Raw genomic sequence first — 19210 nt, forward strand, 5'->3', positions numbered from 1 at the left:
ATTCCTATGAAAAAACCGAATCTCATTGGTGGTATTCCTACCATTAGTTGGTCAGCAAGCGAAATACAACGAATGAATATCTTAGAAAATTTACAGTATGCAGTGGTAGGCAAATTCTCCTATGGAGCTCTTGATATTAATGAGATACGAGATTTAATTCCAAAACAATGTGAATTATCGGGATCTTGTCAAATAGGTTTGCTTCGAAATAGGCATGTTCTGATCAAATGTGATCTAATGGAAGATTATATTAAAATTCTATCGAAAAACTCCTACTACATAATTGCTAAGGATGGATATGCATATCAAATGAGGCCTTTTATCTATGATGCAAACTTCAAAGCTGGTGAAGAGACAACAAAGGCCACGACCTGGATTTCATTCCCTGATTTGCTGCCAACATTCTTTGTTAAGGAAGTCTTGTTCTCACTGGCTTCTGTGGTTGGGAAGCCTCTTCAATTGGATCTTGCTACAATAAATAAGACCCGGCCAAGTTGTGCAAGAGTGAAGGTCCAAGTGCATTTGCTTACTGAAAAACCTGAGTTTGTACAAATGCAGTTAGAAGATGAAAACACTCTTGAGAAAAGAGTTGTTACTGTGAGAATACATTATGATTCTTTACCTGCATATTGCATGAAGTGTAAATTACAGGGGCATGGTGAAGAAGATTGTAGGGTCTTACATCCAGAGCTAGTACAACAGCACGAAGACATACAAAATACAACACAACCCATAGACAACAAACAATTATACAAGGGTGTAGTAAAGAGCATATGGAAGCCTACAAACAGGAGTTTTACAAAGAAAGTTGGGGAATTGATGACTGTTAAGGGACTGGAAAGGACAGACATCAACAAGAACAGTAATCTTTTTGCTATTCTTAGTCAAAATGTTCTAGTGGAGGAAGAGGTTGTAGATGTAAAGGTGCAAAATCAGAAGCAGATAGATGGGGTGAAGGATACACGAATTGAGATTACTCATGGGCTAACCAACAAGACTGAAGAGGAAATCGAAATTACAAACAAAGAAGATGGAGAAAGAATTGTGGTTTGTGGAAAAAATGATGGGGTGGTTTCTGATTACAGCAAAGCTATTGTGCTTTTTAATGGATGGGTTAACAGTGCAGTACAGAGAGGATAGGACAAGGAAGAGGAAATTTCACAGAATCAGTTATCTACTAGACAGAATCTACAACAAGCTGATTATCATGCTCCTTTACAGATTATGGACCCACAAGAAGCATGGTATCCTGTACAACTACAAGGTTCTATATTACAGGGAGGGAGTGAGGAAGATCACAATCTGAAAGAGCTGGCAGTGGTCTGTCCAAAATCACAACCAGTTCAAACATTACATGAAATAGTATCACATCAAGGGGTAATGGATGTACAGGGTAAAGGGCTCAAACAGTCTAGTGATGTTGAAGATACGGATGAAAAGGAGAACTTACAGGTTGAGAACATGGTGTTTAATGAAGCATGTGTTTCATCTGCTACAGTAATCACACATAAAGGCAAGAATAAATGGGAAGTGCTACCCACAAGATCAAATCCAAGGAAAGGGGCTAGAAATGGGGTCAAATGATGTTAAAATCCTTATTTTGGAATGTGAGGTCAGTTAGATCTCAAAATTCATTCCATAGAATTCAGATATTACATAGATATCACAAGTTTAATATCATAGCATTGATAGAACCTTTTCAGAATATTGATAACATTCAAAGATTTAAAAGAAGATTGGGTATGGAGTATTCTAACTATAACTGCAATGGTAAAATATGGGTGTTCATTCAAGAGCATATTCAGGTTGAGGTGTTGGCGGATTCTGATCAGATGCTGACTCTGAAATTGTTGTTTCTGGAGAATAATCAACATTTAATTGTTTCTATTGTATATGCAAAGTGTGAAGCTGAGGAGAGGCTGCAACTATGGAATGATATCTACTGTATTAGCAATGTTATTCAGAATTCACCCTGGCTGATTGGGGAGGATTTTAATGTCATCATGAGTGAAGAAGAGAAGATTGGTGGTCTGCCTATATATCCTAATGAGTATGAGGATTTTGCATTTTGTGTGAACTCCTGTGATCTGGTGGATATCAGTTTTAAAGGGAGTCCTTTTACATTGTGGAATGGGAGGATTGATGATCAATGTATATTTAAGAGACTGGATAGGTACACGATGAACCAGGCTGGTCTAATCTATTTTGGGTTGGTGGAATCTAAACATCTGGCAAGAACAGGGTCTGATCATGCTCCTATACTACTAACTTGTGGCCAGAAGACAGAGGTTACTAGGAGACCTTTCAGATTTCTTAAGTTTTGGTCAGAACATGCAGAATTTCAGCAGATAGTGAAGGATAACTGGGTTTCAGAAGAAGCAGATGTGTTTATTAGATTGAAACAAAAGATGAAGAAGACTAAAACTGCCTTATCTAACTGGAGTAGAGTAACTTTTGGAGATATTTTCAAACAGTTATCTATCAGGGAGGAGATTGTAAGGGTGAAGGAGGTGTTATTTGAAACAAGCCCTACAACAGAAAATAGAAAGATTTTACAGAAAGCCCAAGCAGAATTAAAAATGTATGTGCATTTTGAAGAAGAGTATTGGAGACAGAAGGCAGGTATTCAATGGTTTACAGAAGGGGAGAAAAACACAAGGTTCTTTCACAGTTTAGTGAGAGGCAGAAGGAAAAGATTGAGCATAAACAGAATTCAGAGTAAGGAAGGAGTATGGGTAGAAGGTGAAGAGCTAGTGGCTGTTGCTGCTCAAGAGTATTTTCATAAAGCAATTCACAGGCATTCAGACTATGGAGGTATCCCCTCTATTGAGATATATTCAGAAAAGGGCTATTGATGAAGACAACAAAAGATTAAATGATTATCCTTCAATGGAGGAAGTCAAAAAAGTGGTGTTTGATCTCAATGGGGACAGTGTTAATGGTCCTGATGGGTTTACTGGACATTTTTTCCAACAATGTTGGGATATAGTTAGGGATGATGTGGTTAATGTGGTTGGTGCTTTCTTTAAAGGTGTCACCCTTCCGAAGTCTATTACACATACTAATTTGGTATTAATTCCTAAGAAAGATATTTGTCAATCTTTCTCAAACATGAGGCCAATTAGTTTGAGTAATTTTCTTAATAAAGTGATTTCTAGGGTGATGAATGATAGAGTAGGGGTTCTTCTTCCATCCCTGATTTCACAAAATTAGTCTGGCTTTGTGAAAGGAAGAAACATCACTGAAAATGTGTTGCTTGCTCAGGAGATTATTTCAGATATCAGAAAAAGGGGTAAGCCAGCTAATGTAGTGATCAAGCTGGATATGGCAAAAGCATATGATAGGGTGGATTGGAGATTTCTTATAAAAGTGCTAGAAGGAATGGGCTTTGATGCTAATTTTGTTGATAAAGTCTGGAGACTGGTTGCTAACAACTGGTATTCTATACTTATCAATGGTCAAGCTACTGGGTTTTTTCATTCATCTAGGGGAGTGAAGCAAGGGGATCCTCTATCCCCTGCTTTGTTCATACTATCAGCTGAAGTTCTATCTCGAAGCTTAAATGCTTTGTTCTGTAATGAGGTGTACAAGGGATTTGGACTACCAAAATGGAGTGATCATATTAATCATCTTGCATATGCAGATGATACTATTATTTTTACTTCAGAAGATGGTAATTCATTAGATGTATTGATGAAAACTCTGAGAGATTATGAGAAGCAGTCAGGGCAGATGATTAATATAGAAAAGAGCTCTTTTTTTGTCTTTCATAATACATCACATGATTTGGTATCTAATATAGAAGTGAAAACTGGCTTTGCTAGAGGTAAGTTTCCACTAATGTATTTGGGATGCCCAATTGGTCATGCCAAGAAGAAGAAGGTACACTTTGCAGAATTGATGAAAAAAGTGCACAACAAGCTGCAAGCTTGGAAAGGGAAGATGTTGTCATTTGGAGGTAAGGCTGTGTTGATTCATAATGTGCTAAACAGCATACCTATTTATCATGTCTGCTATTAATCCACTGAGATGTGTTATTCATGATTTGCATAGAGTTTTTGCAAATTTTTTTTGGAGATTTAGGAAGGAAGGAAATAACAAGCATTGGGTAGCTTGATCAGATTTATGTAGACCAAGCATGAAGGTGGTGTGGGATTTAGATCTTTGTTTGATATATCCAAAGCTTTATTTGCTAAATTATGGTGGGGCTTTAGAACAAGAAAGACTCTTTGGTCTAATTTTATGTGGAATAAATACTATAAAAAGGAGAGACCTCAGGTGGTTGAATGGAAAAATGGATCTTTAACTTGGAAGTATATGCTGGAAGCTAGAGATTTGATAGATCAACATATTTGGTGGGAACCTAAGTGTGGCCATTCAAGTATTTGGTATGATAATTGGTCACAATTAGGTGCACTACATTACATAGTTCCTATAGACAGTGCTAGAAATGTGCAATTGGATGAAGTGAAACAATGCTTTTGGAATGGGGAATGGAACTATGATTTGCTTCAAACAAATTTTGGGAATGATATCAGTAGACAAGTTATACAACTCATGAGAAGTTTAGAAGATGAAGAACAATGGGATAAACCCTGGTGGATTCTACAGACTTCTGGAAAATTCATTGTGGGTTCTACATGGTATTTCCTAAGGGAGAAGCATGAGGTCTATTTGAAATATAAGTATATCTGGAGTGCAGGAATTCCTTTTAAGATATCTTTCTTCAATTGGAGGCTATGGAAACAAAGAATTCCTATTGGAGAAGTTCTTGTCAGGAACAGGATGAGTGATGGGGTAGTGTGTGGTTGCTGTGATGATGGAGTTCAGGAGACTATTGAACATTTATTTATTAGATGTTCATTCACTAATTTTATATGGAGATATTTTGCAGGATCGGCAGGTGTGGAGGGCCCTTTCTTGCAGTTGAAAGATACCGTGTATAAATGGTGGAATGCAGATGCTTCTGCAAAACTGAAACCCGTGTTAATGGTTGTGCCACTGTTTATTTGTTGGCAAGTGTGGAAGAGAAGAAATGCCTTGAAATTTGGTGGTTCAATGTCTTATCTGAGTATGCGAGAAGGGGTAGCAAATAATTTAATTCTATTGGCTAAGCAGTTGTATCCGTGGATGCATCACCTACCTAATAACTGGCCTGATTTGGTCAGATATTTGACAGCGTATACTCCTAGAATTGATTGTAAGGTGGTCTATTGGAAATTACCTAGACAGAATACATTCAAATGCAATACAGATGGGTCTTCAAAAGGGAATCCAGGACCAAGCTCTTCTGCTTTCTGTATTAGAGATGATCAAGGCAATTTTGTGTATGCTGAAGGAAATATGATTGGACTATCAAACAATTTAAGTGCTGAAATTGTAGCTATAAGACTAGGGCTGGAATATTGTAGGAATAACAATTTATTCCCACTGATTATAGAAACTAATTCTTTAGCTGCAATGAAAATGGTTGAAGGGGTTTGGCACAGACCTTGGGAGGTGACTATGGAGGTCAGAAGGATACAGATTCTGAAAGATGGATTGGAGGTGGCCATTGTACACACATTGAGAGAGGGAAACAAACTGGCAGATTTTATGGCTAATATTGTGTTCTCTTTTGCAGGTACAGATTCTATATGTTATAATGATTTCCAAGATCTACCTAGTGAAGCAAAGACAATTCTAAATATGGATAAAAGTCAAATTCCTAATCTAAGGATAAGGAAGTTTCAGAATGGAGATTTTGCACAAGATTGATGTTTCAGATAAGAACATACGAAGGAGCAGGTATTTCAGGCTTAAAAATACAACAGTCATACAATACTCTGAAGGTTGCGAGTGTAGTGAGTTATAATTACAAAGGCAATGAGTGAATTTCAGAACAAGGAAAAAACATAAACAGTTGCAGTACAACATCCATACAACACTCTGAAGATTACGCATATTGGGATCATATTTGGCTGGATAACGGTACAAAGCCATGAGCAAATTTCAGAACAATGACAATAAATAAACAGGTTACATGTTAAGGAAAATACCTATGAAGGCTGCAGTAACCTCGTTGCGAAGCTCTCGACAGTGGTATTAGCTCCTTGTTGAGCTCAACCTGCCAAAGCTAAGGGATGAAGGTTGTGAGATCAGTATTAGGTATATGATGAACAAATTTGCATAGGGAGTGAGGCTATCACCTGATTTGAAGTCTCGATTGAAGTACGTTGAGCTGGAGAAGTCTCCGATTGGGATGATTTCATGATGTTGGTGAGACTAGACAACGTTCGAGATGAAATACACCCCAAACTCATTGTACTATTGTTGTGGTTTCAAGTCACTGGAGGATGCTTGCTGGAATGAGCTCGTCAAAGATGGAGGAGGTTGCGCCGATCTTGCCGGTATAAGCTCGTCGACGATGGAAGAGTTGCGCTGGTTCTATTTCCTTTTCCCCTTTCCTTTTTGATGTGTTTTGTTTATATTTTTTTGTTTCCTAAATGACTGATTATGTGTTGGGTCGGGTCGGGTCTTCTTTGGGCCAGCTCTTCATGTAATGGTCCATTAATAAAAAAAGGGCTTGCCCATCTTTAAGTTTAAAAAAAAAATCATTAGGGAGAAAATAAGATGAGAGGAAGAAAAATATAATTATTCAATTTCATTAGTGGTGTCATTTTATTCAATTTGACCATTTATTTCTTCCATACAATTATATATGCATATTTAATAAAAGTTTCTAATAAAAAAAAAAAGAACATCGATCGATGTTCACGTGGAAACTTCCTTGCTTAAGAAAAGAAAATATTACAATCTGTCACACAGAATTTCTCAAAACTCTAACAACTTCAAGCAACTCATGAATACAAGCTCAAATTACTCACAAAGGATTAAACTCTTAATACTATGCACCTTGTAACACATCTATTATTACAAGACTCAAAGCACCAACTCTCACTACAAGAAAAAAGACCTTTTAACGAGGGGAAATTTGGTCACTAAAGGTATTATTCCGGTCGTTATTGATATATAACGACCGGGGAGAATTTGGTCATCACCGGTTGCTAAAAGCTCCGTCGTTAAAAGTTAACGACCGGATTACGAATTCGGCCGTTAAAAATCCTTTAACAACAACATGAAATCCAATTGTCATATTTTTTTAGTGACCAAAATTTCCTATCGTTGATTGCAATTCCAGTCGTTAAATAGTTTAGATTACAACAACAAATATGTTCATTATAAGTTCTTTCAGCAACATAATGTTACCTTTGTTAATTGTTGCAAACATTTAAACAAAAGTCCAATTATCCTATTATTGTAAAGATATATAAAAACTAAATGAAAATGTTAAAAGGAATATCAATATATATATATCCAGTCGTTAAACAGTTTAGATTACAACAACAAATATGTTCATTATAAGTTCTTTCAGCAACATAATGTTACCTTTGTTAATTGTTGCAAACATTTAAACAAAAGTCCAATTATCCTATTATTGTAAAGATATATAAAAACTAAATGAAAATGTTAAAAGGAATATCAATATATATATATCCAGTCGTTAAACAGTTTAGATTACAACAACAAATATGTTCATTATAAGTTCTTTCAGCAACATAATGTTACCTTTGTTAATTGTTGCAAACATTTAAACAAAAGTCCAATTATCCTATTATTGTAAAGATATATAAAAACTAAATGAAAATGTTAAAAGGAATATCAATATATATATATCCAGTCGTTAAACAGTTTAGATTACAACAACAAATATGTTCATTATAAGTTCTTTCAGCAACATAATGTTACCTTTGTTAATTGTTGCAAACATTTAAACAAAAGTCCAATTATCCTATTATTGTAAAGATATATAAAAACTAAATGAAAATGTTAAAAGGAATCTCAATATATATATATATATATATATATATATATATTACAAAGACGGATCAGAATATCTAGCTGTATGAAATTTGTTCAACTCCTGACAAAATATAAAAATTGTGTCCAAATGGAATCATCTTTAAATAAATTCTAACAAAGAAAATATAATATGTCTCTTGTTCTTCAACTGGTTCTTTAATATTTCTTGTTGTTGATACTTGATCTGCACTGTCTTCCTCAATAGATTCTTCAAACTCCATATTCCTTATCAGCTAAAAGAACAAGTTCATGTTAGTTGCATCAAATCCAAGAAAAAGAAAAATAAAGTAATAAAGAATTCTAAGGCAGTGAATAAGAATGAAAATGGGGATGAACAGAAGCTTGAGGATAAGATCACAAAAGATGTTGACATGGAGAATAAAAGGTTCACAAGGAAATGATAGCTAGGCAGAACATTAGCAAGAAGAAAAACGAGAAAAAAGGTACCTACGAAGAAAAGTGATGTTATTTTTTAGCCAACTATAACTCATATAAGAAACAAGTCTAGGACTGTAATATTAGAAGTTAATTCTTCCCAGTCTAAGGGTAAGGATGATACGTGTACATAATTGATTAATTTAATCCCATTGATAAATAAAACAAGAACATACTTTCTCAATCTTTTGAAATTCACAGCAGAATTGGACATCACAAGCACAATATATAGAAAACAAATGATGAACTTCTCCATAAAAAATCAGATACATAGGATTGTACTGAATTTCTGAATCTAAAAAGTAAAATTAGTTACCTTAGAAGGAATTTATCCAACGTCGAGGCACGTACCATAGAAAGTATCCCAATTCTGAATAGTAGGTGGTTTTGAGGTCGACCTTAGCAGTTAATAGCCATTTTTACTCGTTCTCATTAGATCTCGAAACGAAGCCTCTACTCATAAATATATAATACTTGGAGGTGTTGCATAAATTGAGCACGATTCCTAGGCAATCAAACAAAAATAGATAAGCTGAGAACGGATATTTTTAAAAAGGAATGTCTTCAATTTGATTTTTAGAGAAAATTTGACAACTATAGAACTTCATGGAGAGGGTATGTTCTAGGGTTTCAAAGTGGCATTTCTTCACCTTTGGTACATTGATTTTTGAGGATGTTCTTTACTGATAAAGATGTTCTAGGGTTATCATTTTTCCTAGAGTGGGGAGGCGTGGGATGGGCGCACAGAGAGAGAATTTGAGTGAAAAAGGCAAACTGACTCATTAACCACACAAAAATATATATTTTTAACCATGGGATATTATTCTCTTGTAATAGACGAAGTTAAATTTAACTTTTACCGACCAGGGTTTTTTTGGTCGCTATAAATATACTTATAACGACGGGTGTATGTCCTTGGTTAAGTAATGGTCATTAAAAATATAATTTCTTGTAGTGTCTATTACCCACTATATCAACTACCTCTCGTTAACATATAGACTTCAAATAACTACAACACGGCTAACTCTAGTCGTAAACTCATCTCTTCATCATTAGAGCTGGCACGATCTGATCTCCTTTGTAACATAGGAATATATCTTACACATATGAGCACAAGATACTTAGCTCAAAGAAGAACTCAAGACACTGCTACACTAGATCAGGTCCCTTGTTGTATATGAGAATGGTTCTTCTTTGAAAATGAATTTTGCTTTTTGAATATTCTTGATTGCAAAAATAGGTTGCTTCTTATGAATGTGCCCAATGTACAAGAGAGACAAATCAACCTAGTAGCATGTCATTGGACGGGTACTCTGCACCTTTGTTGTCATGCTCACCTACGAATGCAATTTTTGTAGTTTTATGGCTACACTCCATTGACTTGTCTTGTACAACTACAACTTGAAGAATCAGGTCCCTCTAGCAAATCCTATTTCTCTATAATTTGTTAAATCATCAAAATAAAACAATAATAACATAAACTACTTAAATTGTTTTTTTTTTGTTTCCCACTTATGTAATACTACTTACTTAATTAGCCGGATTATAGACTCAATTAATACATAGATATTATTGTGGTGAATTTTATGACGAATGATGTAAATATTGTGTTGTCACTAACAATAATAATATACATAGTGAAATTTCAGAAATAGAGTTGGGAATAATAAAGTGTATTTATCTTCTTTTTAAAAAAAAAAAATCGAATAACCTTTGACTCAAGTAAGGTAATGATACACAACTACACACCAAACATATTTGGGTTATATTATCAAAGTTCACTATTGCTTACCTTCTTTTAAAGGATTACACACACATTCTGATATTTCAAAGCTTTGAGTTGACTTCATAACAATAAGAAAATTTATTAAAGCAAAAAAGAAATATTTAAAGGAAATTAAACCAAAAAAACTCATAGTCAAGTATCCTATGTCAGTTTTGTTTGTAGAGTACCAAATCTTAATCCAATCAACACACCCACTCCCACTATGGGTACTGAGTTAGTAATTAAATAAGAGAAAGAAAATAAAAAAGTCCCTCCAATCCCATCAAAGGCAAACCATTTTTAAGTTAAAAAGGTTTTGCCAATATTAGAAAAGAAGATTTTTTGTTCCTAAACCCCTTGACTTTGATTCAATTTCCAATCTCAAATGGTAGCAAATCACACATTTCTTTGAGTATGGTCCATCAATATATTACTCCCTCCATTTAAAAAAAAAAAGACCTAGTATGACTTACGGAATTTAAGAAAAGAAAGAAGATTTTTTAATCTTGTGGTTCTAAATTAAAGTTATGTCAAATGTATCAACATGTCTTTTAATCTTGTGGGCTTAAACATGTCATGTGGAAAGTTGAAATTAAAGTATTGCCAAAAATGGAAATGGATCATTCTTTTTTAAACAGATAAAAAATAAAACTGAATCTTTTTTTTTTGAAACAAAAGAAATACTCTTTTTAAATAATATATTAAACGTTTTATATATGATAACTTAAAATAAAGGGCAAGGGCAAAAGGATGGACAAGAAAGATGACAATGATTTAAAATTGACATTTTGGTCTCTTTTGATGAAGTTTGAGTACTCCTATATATGTCCTCCAAATATAGTGCACAAATTCCCAAAATGATCCACCCTTGCTTTTGCAAGCACTAAACTCCTCTCTGATGTCATTTTGATGAATTTGTCTTCTTCTTTAATTCTACTTTAAGGATTTATTAGTGAGATCAAATCGTGATGTAAAATTATGTGAGAAAAAATTACAATTTTATTTCAATATGTAATTTGGATTTAAAAGTTGTATGGTTTGGTTATGAACATAAAAAACTCACAAGATGTTAAAACTATTAAAATTATTTCAATTCTTTATATAATTTTATCAAATAGGCAAAAGTTTATAACAAAATTATAGCAGACCATCACAAAGGTATTCTAAAAAAATATACATAACATTTTTTGATCGATTTAGTTCAATAAAAAATAAAATTAAATTTGAGTTATAGTGTACTATATTAATTGAGTTGTTTGCTGGTCAATATGATTAATAACCATATCATATTCACATCCCGTGAATATTATCACTCTTTTGGTATTTTTCAAAAATAAAATGAAGATATAAAATGATGGAATTCTATATTACAAAATGAGGTCATTTTTTGTATTTTAAAAATGTGGAATCATGATATGAAATTCTCCAATTAAAACTTTTGAAGAATTTGAGATTTCATCTCACGATTTGAAATTATGAGATGAAATCGAATGTCCAAACACTAATTTCTTCTCATAATTTCAAATCACGAGATGAAATTACATGTCCAAATGTATAAGAATAGTAATAAACATTTAATACTCAACTTCATATATGTGTAAGAATAGTATAATAGTAAAAGGTTTAATTCTAAAATTGAATTGAAAGATGGATTTCGTAATGTGGAAGTCACTTTTTAAAGGAAAAAATAGCTTACACAATGTATTAGCTGGTCAGACATGTGAATTTTTTAATAAATTTAATCAGTTTTATCATTAATAAGTCATCTATAAAATCAAAGTAAATTTTGAGTTTCAAGCATAACGCTTTAAAAATTCATAGTAGAGCTTTTTGATCAATTAAAATAATATGGTGTAAAATGAAATGAATGTTAATCATAACTAAGAAATGTTAGACCATAACTCATAAAAAAAAACAATTTAAAAAACTCTCTTAATTATTTATTACTAGTTAAAATAAAATTAAATAAATTAAAGTGGACCTTTTCTTTGTATATCAATTTCTTCTTCTAAATATGTGAACCAGAAAGTGTGCATTTCGGTTCACATATTTTAGCTTGTAAATTACGATTAATTTCTTGACTGAATTGATATTGCAAATTTCCAACCCCCAACAATAAATCCTTCATTTATTTTCGTATTTAACATCTGTCACTGCCTAACTTTGCTACATAATTAAAGGGAGGACAAAAAAAAAAAAAATTCTCCCACCAATTTAATGAAGTACTCCGTAATTTATGTGATATAATTTGATTTATATTAATTTGTTTTTAAATGAAAAATGGGCAGCCATAATATTTTGTGATTATATATTTTTATTTATTAAGGATATAATGAAATTTTAAAATTAATTATTATTTCAAAATATAAAAGGTAGAATACATTGATAACTTCTTAAACTTGTCAACAAATTTCATTTTGACACTCAAATAGTCAAACTATAAATTGTTCCGATTATCCTCTTGTACATATGATAGATTGTTTATATTAAATGTTTTCGGTTCAATTTTTGAATTATTTTTTTCTGAAGTGCCCATTAGGTTGACAAGTTAACCATTCAAAATTCTCCACATTTTTTTTAATTATATGCAGTAATCTTAATTAATAAGCCGTAAAACCTCATGTATGATCCAATTGATATTGATGTGAAAGAATAAAAGAAGATGCATATTTTATGTGATTAACTTATTTATGTTATGAGCACTTATAAATATGAAAACAAAACTTTTTCAAAATATGAACCGGAGATATCTAATACTAGGAAATAATAGGAAAAACAAAAGTTCATAGGGAAAATAAATCATTGGACCGTGTTGACTTTGAAATGGTCAGACACCACCTTAGAAATGAAATGGTCAACCTTTCAAACAGTTTCTACAAATAAAGTCTAAGTCAACAAAACCCAAGCACAAAGTCTGGTTCAAGCACATTTAATATTAGTTGGTTCTAAATCTTGATTCTTAAGCTATTAGTATCTCTTTATAATTTACACATAATGATTATTTATTTACAAGTAATGAGTATTTTAGTTAGTAGACTTCCACCTAACATTTGCTGCTCTTTTGGGCACAAATTTAGGTCCAAACCTCTTGTTCCAAGTCAAGAATGAACCCAATTTTAGAAAAACTGTGCAACAAATGGGTTTTCTTGAAGAAAAAAAATGCCTGTTGATTTGAAAATACAAAGTAAATGTGTTGATTTCTGAATGTTTAGGTTGAACAACGAATTGTGTACACTAATCCTGAATATAAGAATACTTACTCAAAACTGAACATACATTATCAGTTGTCACCACCAACAGCCCATTAAAGCAAACAAAAGAAGGCGTTCGTATGTAGCGCATTTTAGGACCTTCAAATTGTTGTAGTCCATACTCCAGGACAATGTATCACCTGGTATTGAGTGCTAACATGAATATTCAAATAGATACATTTAAAGCATCCACATTTGGTATAAGCATCGATACAAAAGCATCCCAGATAATTAGTACGACACAATACCACAAAAGTAACTACAATAAAATATAAAGAATCCAAATTTCTAAAGCATAATGGTAGAGCATTCAGGAAACAAATAATGAAGCTATTAAGTGAACTAGGCAGCTATAACTGCATGTCTTCTACGCTGCACACAATCCTGGAGGAGTTCCTTATATCCAATTCTGTAATGCTCCAGTGAGAAACACAGTTGACGTATAGCCTCCCTTTTCTCCTCAGCCCTATCAGAGATTACCAACGTTTGTCTCTCCACTTCATTCTGTAACTCCTCCACTTTTAGACTTAATTCTTCTATTGATTTCTGAGCACTTTCAGATCCTGCAATTAGCTGCTTCAGATGATCCTCCATTTCTTGGATTTGGATGTCCCGAGACATCACTTCTGCACCAAGTGTTTGTACCTTAGCATGTTCCTCATCTTTCTCGGTAACTACTGTGTCATAGTCCAGTTTAAGCTTGTCAAGGTCTTTATTCAAACCTTGGACCTCTTCACCTTTCTTATTTATCTCCATTTTCAAGCATTCAATTTCAGCCTTCCATTTGATTTCTTGAACCTCATGCAAAGTTTTCATTTCAACCATCTGAGCTCCACATTGACTTGCCTTACGTTCTAATGATCTGTTTTGCATCTCCAACTGTTCAGTCCTTGCCTCTTGCAGGACCTGCTGTTCTGCCAAACTAGTCATTTGAGACTGGAACTGCTCTTTCTGCATGTAGAAGTTTTGTTGGGTCTCCTCTAGTACAGCATTGATTCTCCTGATCTCTTGGTCGCAATCTGATATGTCAGCTTTGTACCTCATAACGCCCTCATGTAGTTCTGACGCACGTCTTTCCTCAGACTCAAGCTTGCCCTTTAGCAAGATTAACTCTTCCTGAGTTAATTCAAGCTGATCAGCCAAATAGCAAGTGTTCTCAGTGATCACTTTTGAACAATCATGCTTTAACTTGGCAACTTCTTCCTCCGACGCCTCAAGCTTTTCTCTAGTCATTTCTAACTCACTTTCCCATCTCTCAATCTTGTAATCAGAGTTTGATACCTGACTTTCTAGCAGAGCTACTTGCTTTTGCAGTTCCTGGATCGTACTTCTGTCCATTTCAAGATCATCCTTATGCATCGTTACCTCACTTCTAGCTGTATCAAGCTGCACTTTCAGGAAAACTATAAGCTTGGCAACTGCTTCATTTCTCTCAAGTTCATACTTCAAGCCCTGTATCTCTTCTTCTGAGAACTGGATTTTTTGGTCGGAAACACTGAGTTTATGTTCCTGATCCAAGATACTGTTCAGCACCATTTCATACTCCCTGTCTTCTCTAAGCTTTGATGTACAATCCAAAGATTCATGGTCGATACCATAGGCATTTTCTTCCTTGTTCTCCATCTCCAAATAGTCTCCTTGCAAGGTTGTTTTCACCCCACTTAAGGCCGATTTTTGGTGCTCATCAGGAGATGAGCTGTAAGACTCTGAATCAAATTCTGGTGTTAATGTTAAAGAATCAAAACCTTCCTTGGCCGATATATCAGAGGAACTAGAGCAAGAGCTTGCAGATAAGTTAGAAAGAAGAGCCAGATCTGCAGCTTCATTACAAACAAGTTTTTGTTTTGGAGTAAGCAGATTGGAACCATGCTGAAATGCAGCAGAATCTTCAGAAAGCTGCATTGGAGGGAAAGCTGGACAGATATCTTCATTCAGTTGATAGGGGCCCTTCACGGCAGAATAATATACTTCATCTTGTTGGATCACATTCTTCATTTTCTTGAGAATTGTTTTAACACCTGCATTTAGTGAATTAATGCCTTTTCATATTCTCTGATTATACTAATAAGATGAGTGATACAAGAATTACAACTCTACCAAAGATCATTCTACAGTTGTTTGCAATTTTGAACAACACACCAAAGCATTCTACTAATCCAGAATATGGCAAGACATGAAGTTCATAATAAAGAAGTTACTAAAACCCTATTATTCTTTTCAAATCAGGGGATCAACCCATGGTTAAGGCTCTAACATTGACAGTTTCAGTAAATTAATCCAAGCTTTCACTGAAAGTACCATCTTTGGATTGTTTATGAATAGATGTCGTTGATGGTTCTGACTTCTGATATTAAATGCTTCAATGGGCAAACACCAAAAATACAAAATGTAGAAAAAAGATATTTATTCTCTAAAAGCATGTCAAAATAGATAATCCCAAAACCAAGCACTGAATAAACAGTATGAAATAAGTTTTAGCTTACAGGACTTAGCAGAGTGCGAATACCTAAACTTTTATGACCATACTGCTTTCACTTCAGGTAGAGATGAGTTACTTTTTAGTGAAGGAAAAAGTATAAACTTCATTGGAAGCTGTATAGGTACCAGTTAGGGCACCAATCTAGTATAGCACTGCTAACAGGAGGTCAGTTGATAGCGAAAGCAAAACTTCTCACATCTCTATGACTCTTTGTTCTCCTGACCTCAAAATGATTGACTACATTTAATATAAAGGAGAAAGAAGGATTTATCCCCTTATTCAACCACCCATCCAAGAACAGATAAACCATGTCCCATATCAGATTGGGTAGAACAACGATCAGAAATGTATGAAACCAACTATATTAACATACAACAACACATACCCAGTGTAATCCCAAAAGTAGGGTTTGGGGGTAGTGTGTATGCAGACCTTACTCCTACAAGGTGGAGAGGTTGTTTCCGATGACCAACTGTATTAACATACCCTATCAAAAGCCCAACTGCTCACTTGATGGGGGACCAACCACACATCACAAAACCTCTAAGCACATAACAATGATAAATTTTCCTAAGCCATGATTAAGTTCATCATGATTCCAATGAAGTAATTTAAAATAAACCGAGATGAAGCATGGCTGCAATTAATAGATGAACAGTTCACAAGGAAATGCTAATTTATATGTGGAGCACAAAGTTAAGAATACTCATCTTGAGTTATGTACTATACTAGTGATAAATTGAATTATATTAAGTGATAGTTGGGAAAAATATAGTACATTGAAAAGTCGGATTGGAAAAGGAAACAAACATTGCATCAGAGTTTAAATTATGAATTTGAATTGTTGGAGGATATTAAAGTTTTAAAAAATAGAACAGTGCCAAACATTTTAGAACATCACAAAATGGAACAAGTGTGATATAAGATGCAAACGAATGGTAGCAGATTGTGACCATACAACTCATATATTAAACTTTGACAAGGAAACTGAATTATAGCTGGATGAATTGAAGGTAAAACATTAACCGTCATGCGGCAGTAAATATTTTGTCTGTATCACACTAAAGTAGGAGTTAATAATATCAGCAAGTTTTTTAGCAATATAAGAATATTACTATTCAAAAAAATTCTTTTAAAGACTGATGAAAGTATGTCTTTCTAGACTCCGGCTTAATATTGGACCAACCACAGCCTTTGAAACACGAGGATAATGGACCTGACTCTTTAATTTGCATGGCACAGGGTTTGAATATGTGGCCTAGTCACAAGTCCCAAAACTTCAAAGGGCCCAAGCCACAAGTTCGAATATGGTATGTGCATGTAAAAAGGGTCATATAACTTAAAATCATTTGTAATGAAATACGAAACCAAAACTCCTAGAACAATACAACAATAGCATATCCCATGAAATAGCACAAATGGGGTCTGCGGAGGGTAGAGAATACACAGACCTTACCCCTACATTGAGGAGGTAAATGCTTGTTTCCAAAGGAAACTTGGCTCAAGTACAACAAATCAAAGTAGGTATGAAAAAAAATGACAATAAGGAAAATATAGCAACTAATAAGGAAACACTAACACAATAATATGATTAAGACAATAAACAACTCATAATGATAGATATCAAAAGCAAGAAACTACAAGAATAAAGTTAATACTATAACAAACACCACAAAGCCTAAACCCATCATAAAGCAAGACAACACTCCATTACCTAACCTTCTACCCTAATCTATGACCTTCACACTCTTCTATCTTAAGATCATATCCTCGATAAGTTGAAGTTGTGTCATGTCATGTCATGTCCAATTATCTCTCCCAAATACTTTTTGACCTACCTCTACCTCTACCTCTCCTCATCCCATATATCCAATCTCTCCCACCTCCTAACTAGGTCATCTACCACATCTCTTCTTCACATGCCCAAACCCAACGATGGATCCATCCTAGAACAATGATGGATCTAAATCCCAAAAGCAATCCAAGCCAGGATTTTCCATCTTAAAGGTTATATATGTATTTTTCCTTGTCTTCATACCAGGTAAACCTCTTCCCCCAACATTCCTCTCCTTTTCATTAAATCACCACTCAAATTAATAAAAACGTTCACAAAGTAAATTACAAATCTATTAGTTTTGCAGAATTCACCTGCAATTTGTCAACTAAACCTCATGTTACAAGATGTCGATTTGTAGAGTAACAAAACCTACGCCGTAAGAGTGTTGGACACATATCAATGGATTTATGAAAGAAACTCAAACAAAGTGAAACAAAACGGAGAAAATTACAGCAAAAGGATAGCCAACAATTGATAGATAACAACAGAAGCAAGAAAAACCATAAATTGAGTTATAGGGATGAGACATACCTCGAAGAATGGACAGAGAATTTTGAAATGAGAGAGAGGGGAGAGTGGAGACTAGTGAAGAGGAATAGGGATTTTAAAAGACAAGAAGTAAAAGGTCAGAAAAGGGGCCTCCACACACAGTAGACGACAAGGACTCGGGACTCCAAGGCGGGAAAACCATAGCAATATCCGCCGCTTTGCTTCCCCCCTTTTCTGTTTGAATTCTTTCAAGGGTTTTAGCCTCTTATTTTTGTCATTTTATTTCATTTTCTGTGTCTAATCATTTTTCAAGATTCTCTCAACAAAGCATTCACATTTTTGACATTCAAAATAGTACTTTACTTTATTTACTACCCAAAATAAGTGGTTGTACGGCCGCTAATTAGAGTTATATTCCCTCATTCTCTATTTACTTGAAATATTTATTAAAAAAATAATAATTAATACAGTAAATTTATCATTTTATCCTTATTAATTGTTAGAATTTCAAAATCAATTTATTTATTAATGAAGTTCTACATTTTTCAAAAGCATCAACTCTCTAAATAAATTGAGGGTAAAATAGGTAAAATATTGTCTTTTCTTGATTTATCAAAATTGACAAATAAAAAGGAACAAGTAAAAAATCAAAATTTGATAAGTAAAAAGGGATAGAGGGAATATAATACATATATTAATAACAGAAAAGGGTCATATTTGCCCTTGTAATATCTGAAAAGGGTTATATTTGTCATTCGTTATACTTTTTTGATATATTTGCACTACCATTCAATTTTAGGCACATATTTGCCCTTGAATAGTTAAATCTTATGTCCCCCACTTTTATTATCCTATGTGGCGCCTACATTGCGTACCTATATATATATATTTGTTCTATTTAAAATTTTCTGTTAATTTAATATTATATCCAACTCAATATTATACCCACCCATCTAACCCATAAAACCCAAATCCTAAATATCCACCTTATATCGTCACTTTCAACACTCTTTCAATACCATTTAAGCACAATTTAACCACCATTTCAACAC

At 33.8% G+C, this 19210-nt stretch overlaps 2 protein-coding genes across 2 annotated transcripts; one reads left to right on the forward strand and one right to left on the reverse strand.

Moving 5' to 3' along the window:
• The first annotated feature begins 1742 nt into the window (after positions 1 to 1742).
• On the forward strand, positions 1743 to 2855 carry LOC107059037 (uncharacterized). The gene has a single exon (XM_015305413.1). The coding sequence runs from the start codon at positions 1743 to 1745 to the stop codon at positions 2853 to 2855; it is 1113 nt and encodes a 370-aa protein (XP_015160899.1).
• Positions 2856 to 13475: 10620 nt separating this feature from the next.
• LOC102588023 (protein NETWORKED 4B) lies at positions 13476 to 18280 on the reverse strand. Its single transcript, XM_006367377.2, has 2 exons — positions 18201 to 18280; positions 13476 to 15371 (listed from the first exon to the last, which is right to left on the reverse strand). The coding sequence occupies exon 2, from the start codon at positions 15346 to 15348 to the stop codon at positions 13696 to 13698; it is 1653 nt and encodes a 550-aa protein (XP_006367439.1). The 5' UTR covers positions 15349 to 15371; positions 18201 to 18280; the 3' UTR covers positions 13476 to 13695.
• Between the last annotated feature and the right edge of the window lie 930 nt (positions 18281 to 19210).

This window comes from Solanum tuberosum, unplaced genomic scaffold (assembly GCF_000226075.1).
Source record: "Solanum tuberosum cultivar DM 1-3 516 R44 unplaced genomic scaffold, SolTub_3.0 scf00646, whole genome shotgun sequence".
NCBI classification, from domain to species: Eukaryota; Viridiplantae; Streptophyta; class Magnoliopsida; order Solanales; family Solanaceae; genus Solanum; species Solanum tuberosum.

What these genes read in the sequence shown, in the direction of transcription:
- LOC102588023 (XM_006367377.2), bottom strand. Translation starts at nt 15,348, where the DNA reads ATGAAGAATGTGATCCAACAAGATGAAGTATATTATTCTGCCGTGAAG.
- LOC107059037 (XM_015305413.1), top strand. Translation starts at nt 1,743, where the DNA reads ATGGAGTATTCTAACTATAACTGCAATGGTAAAATATGGGTGTTCATT.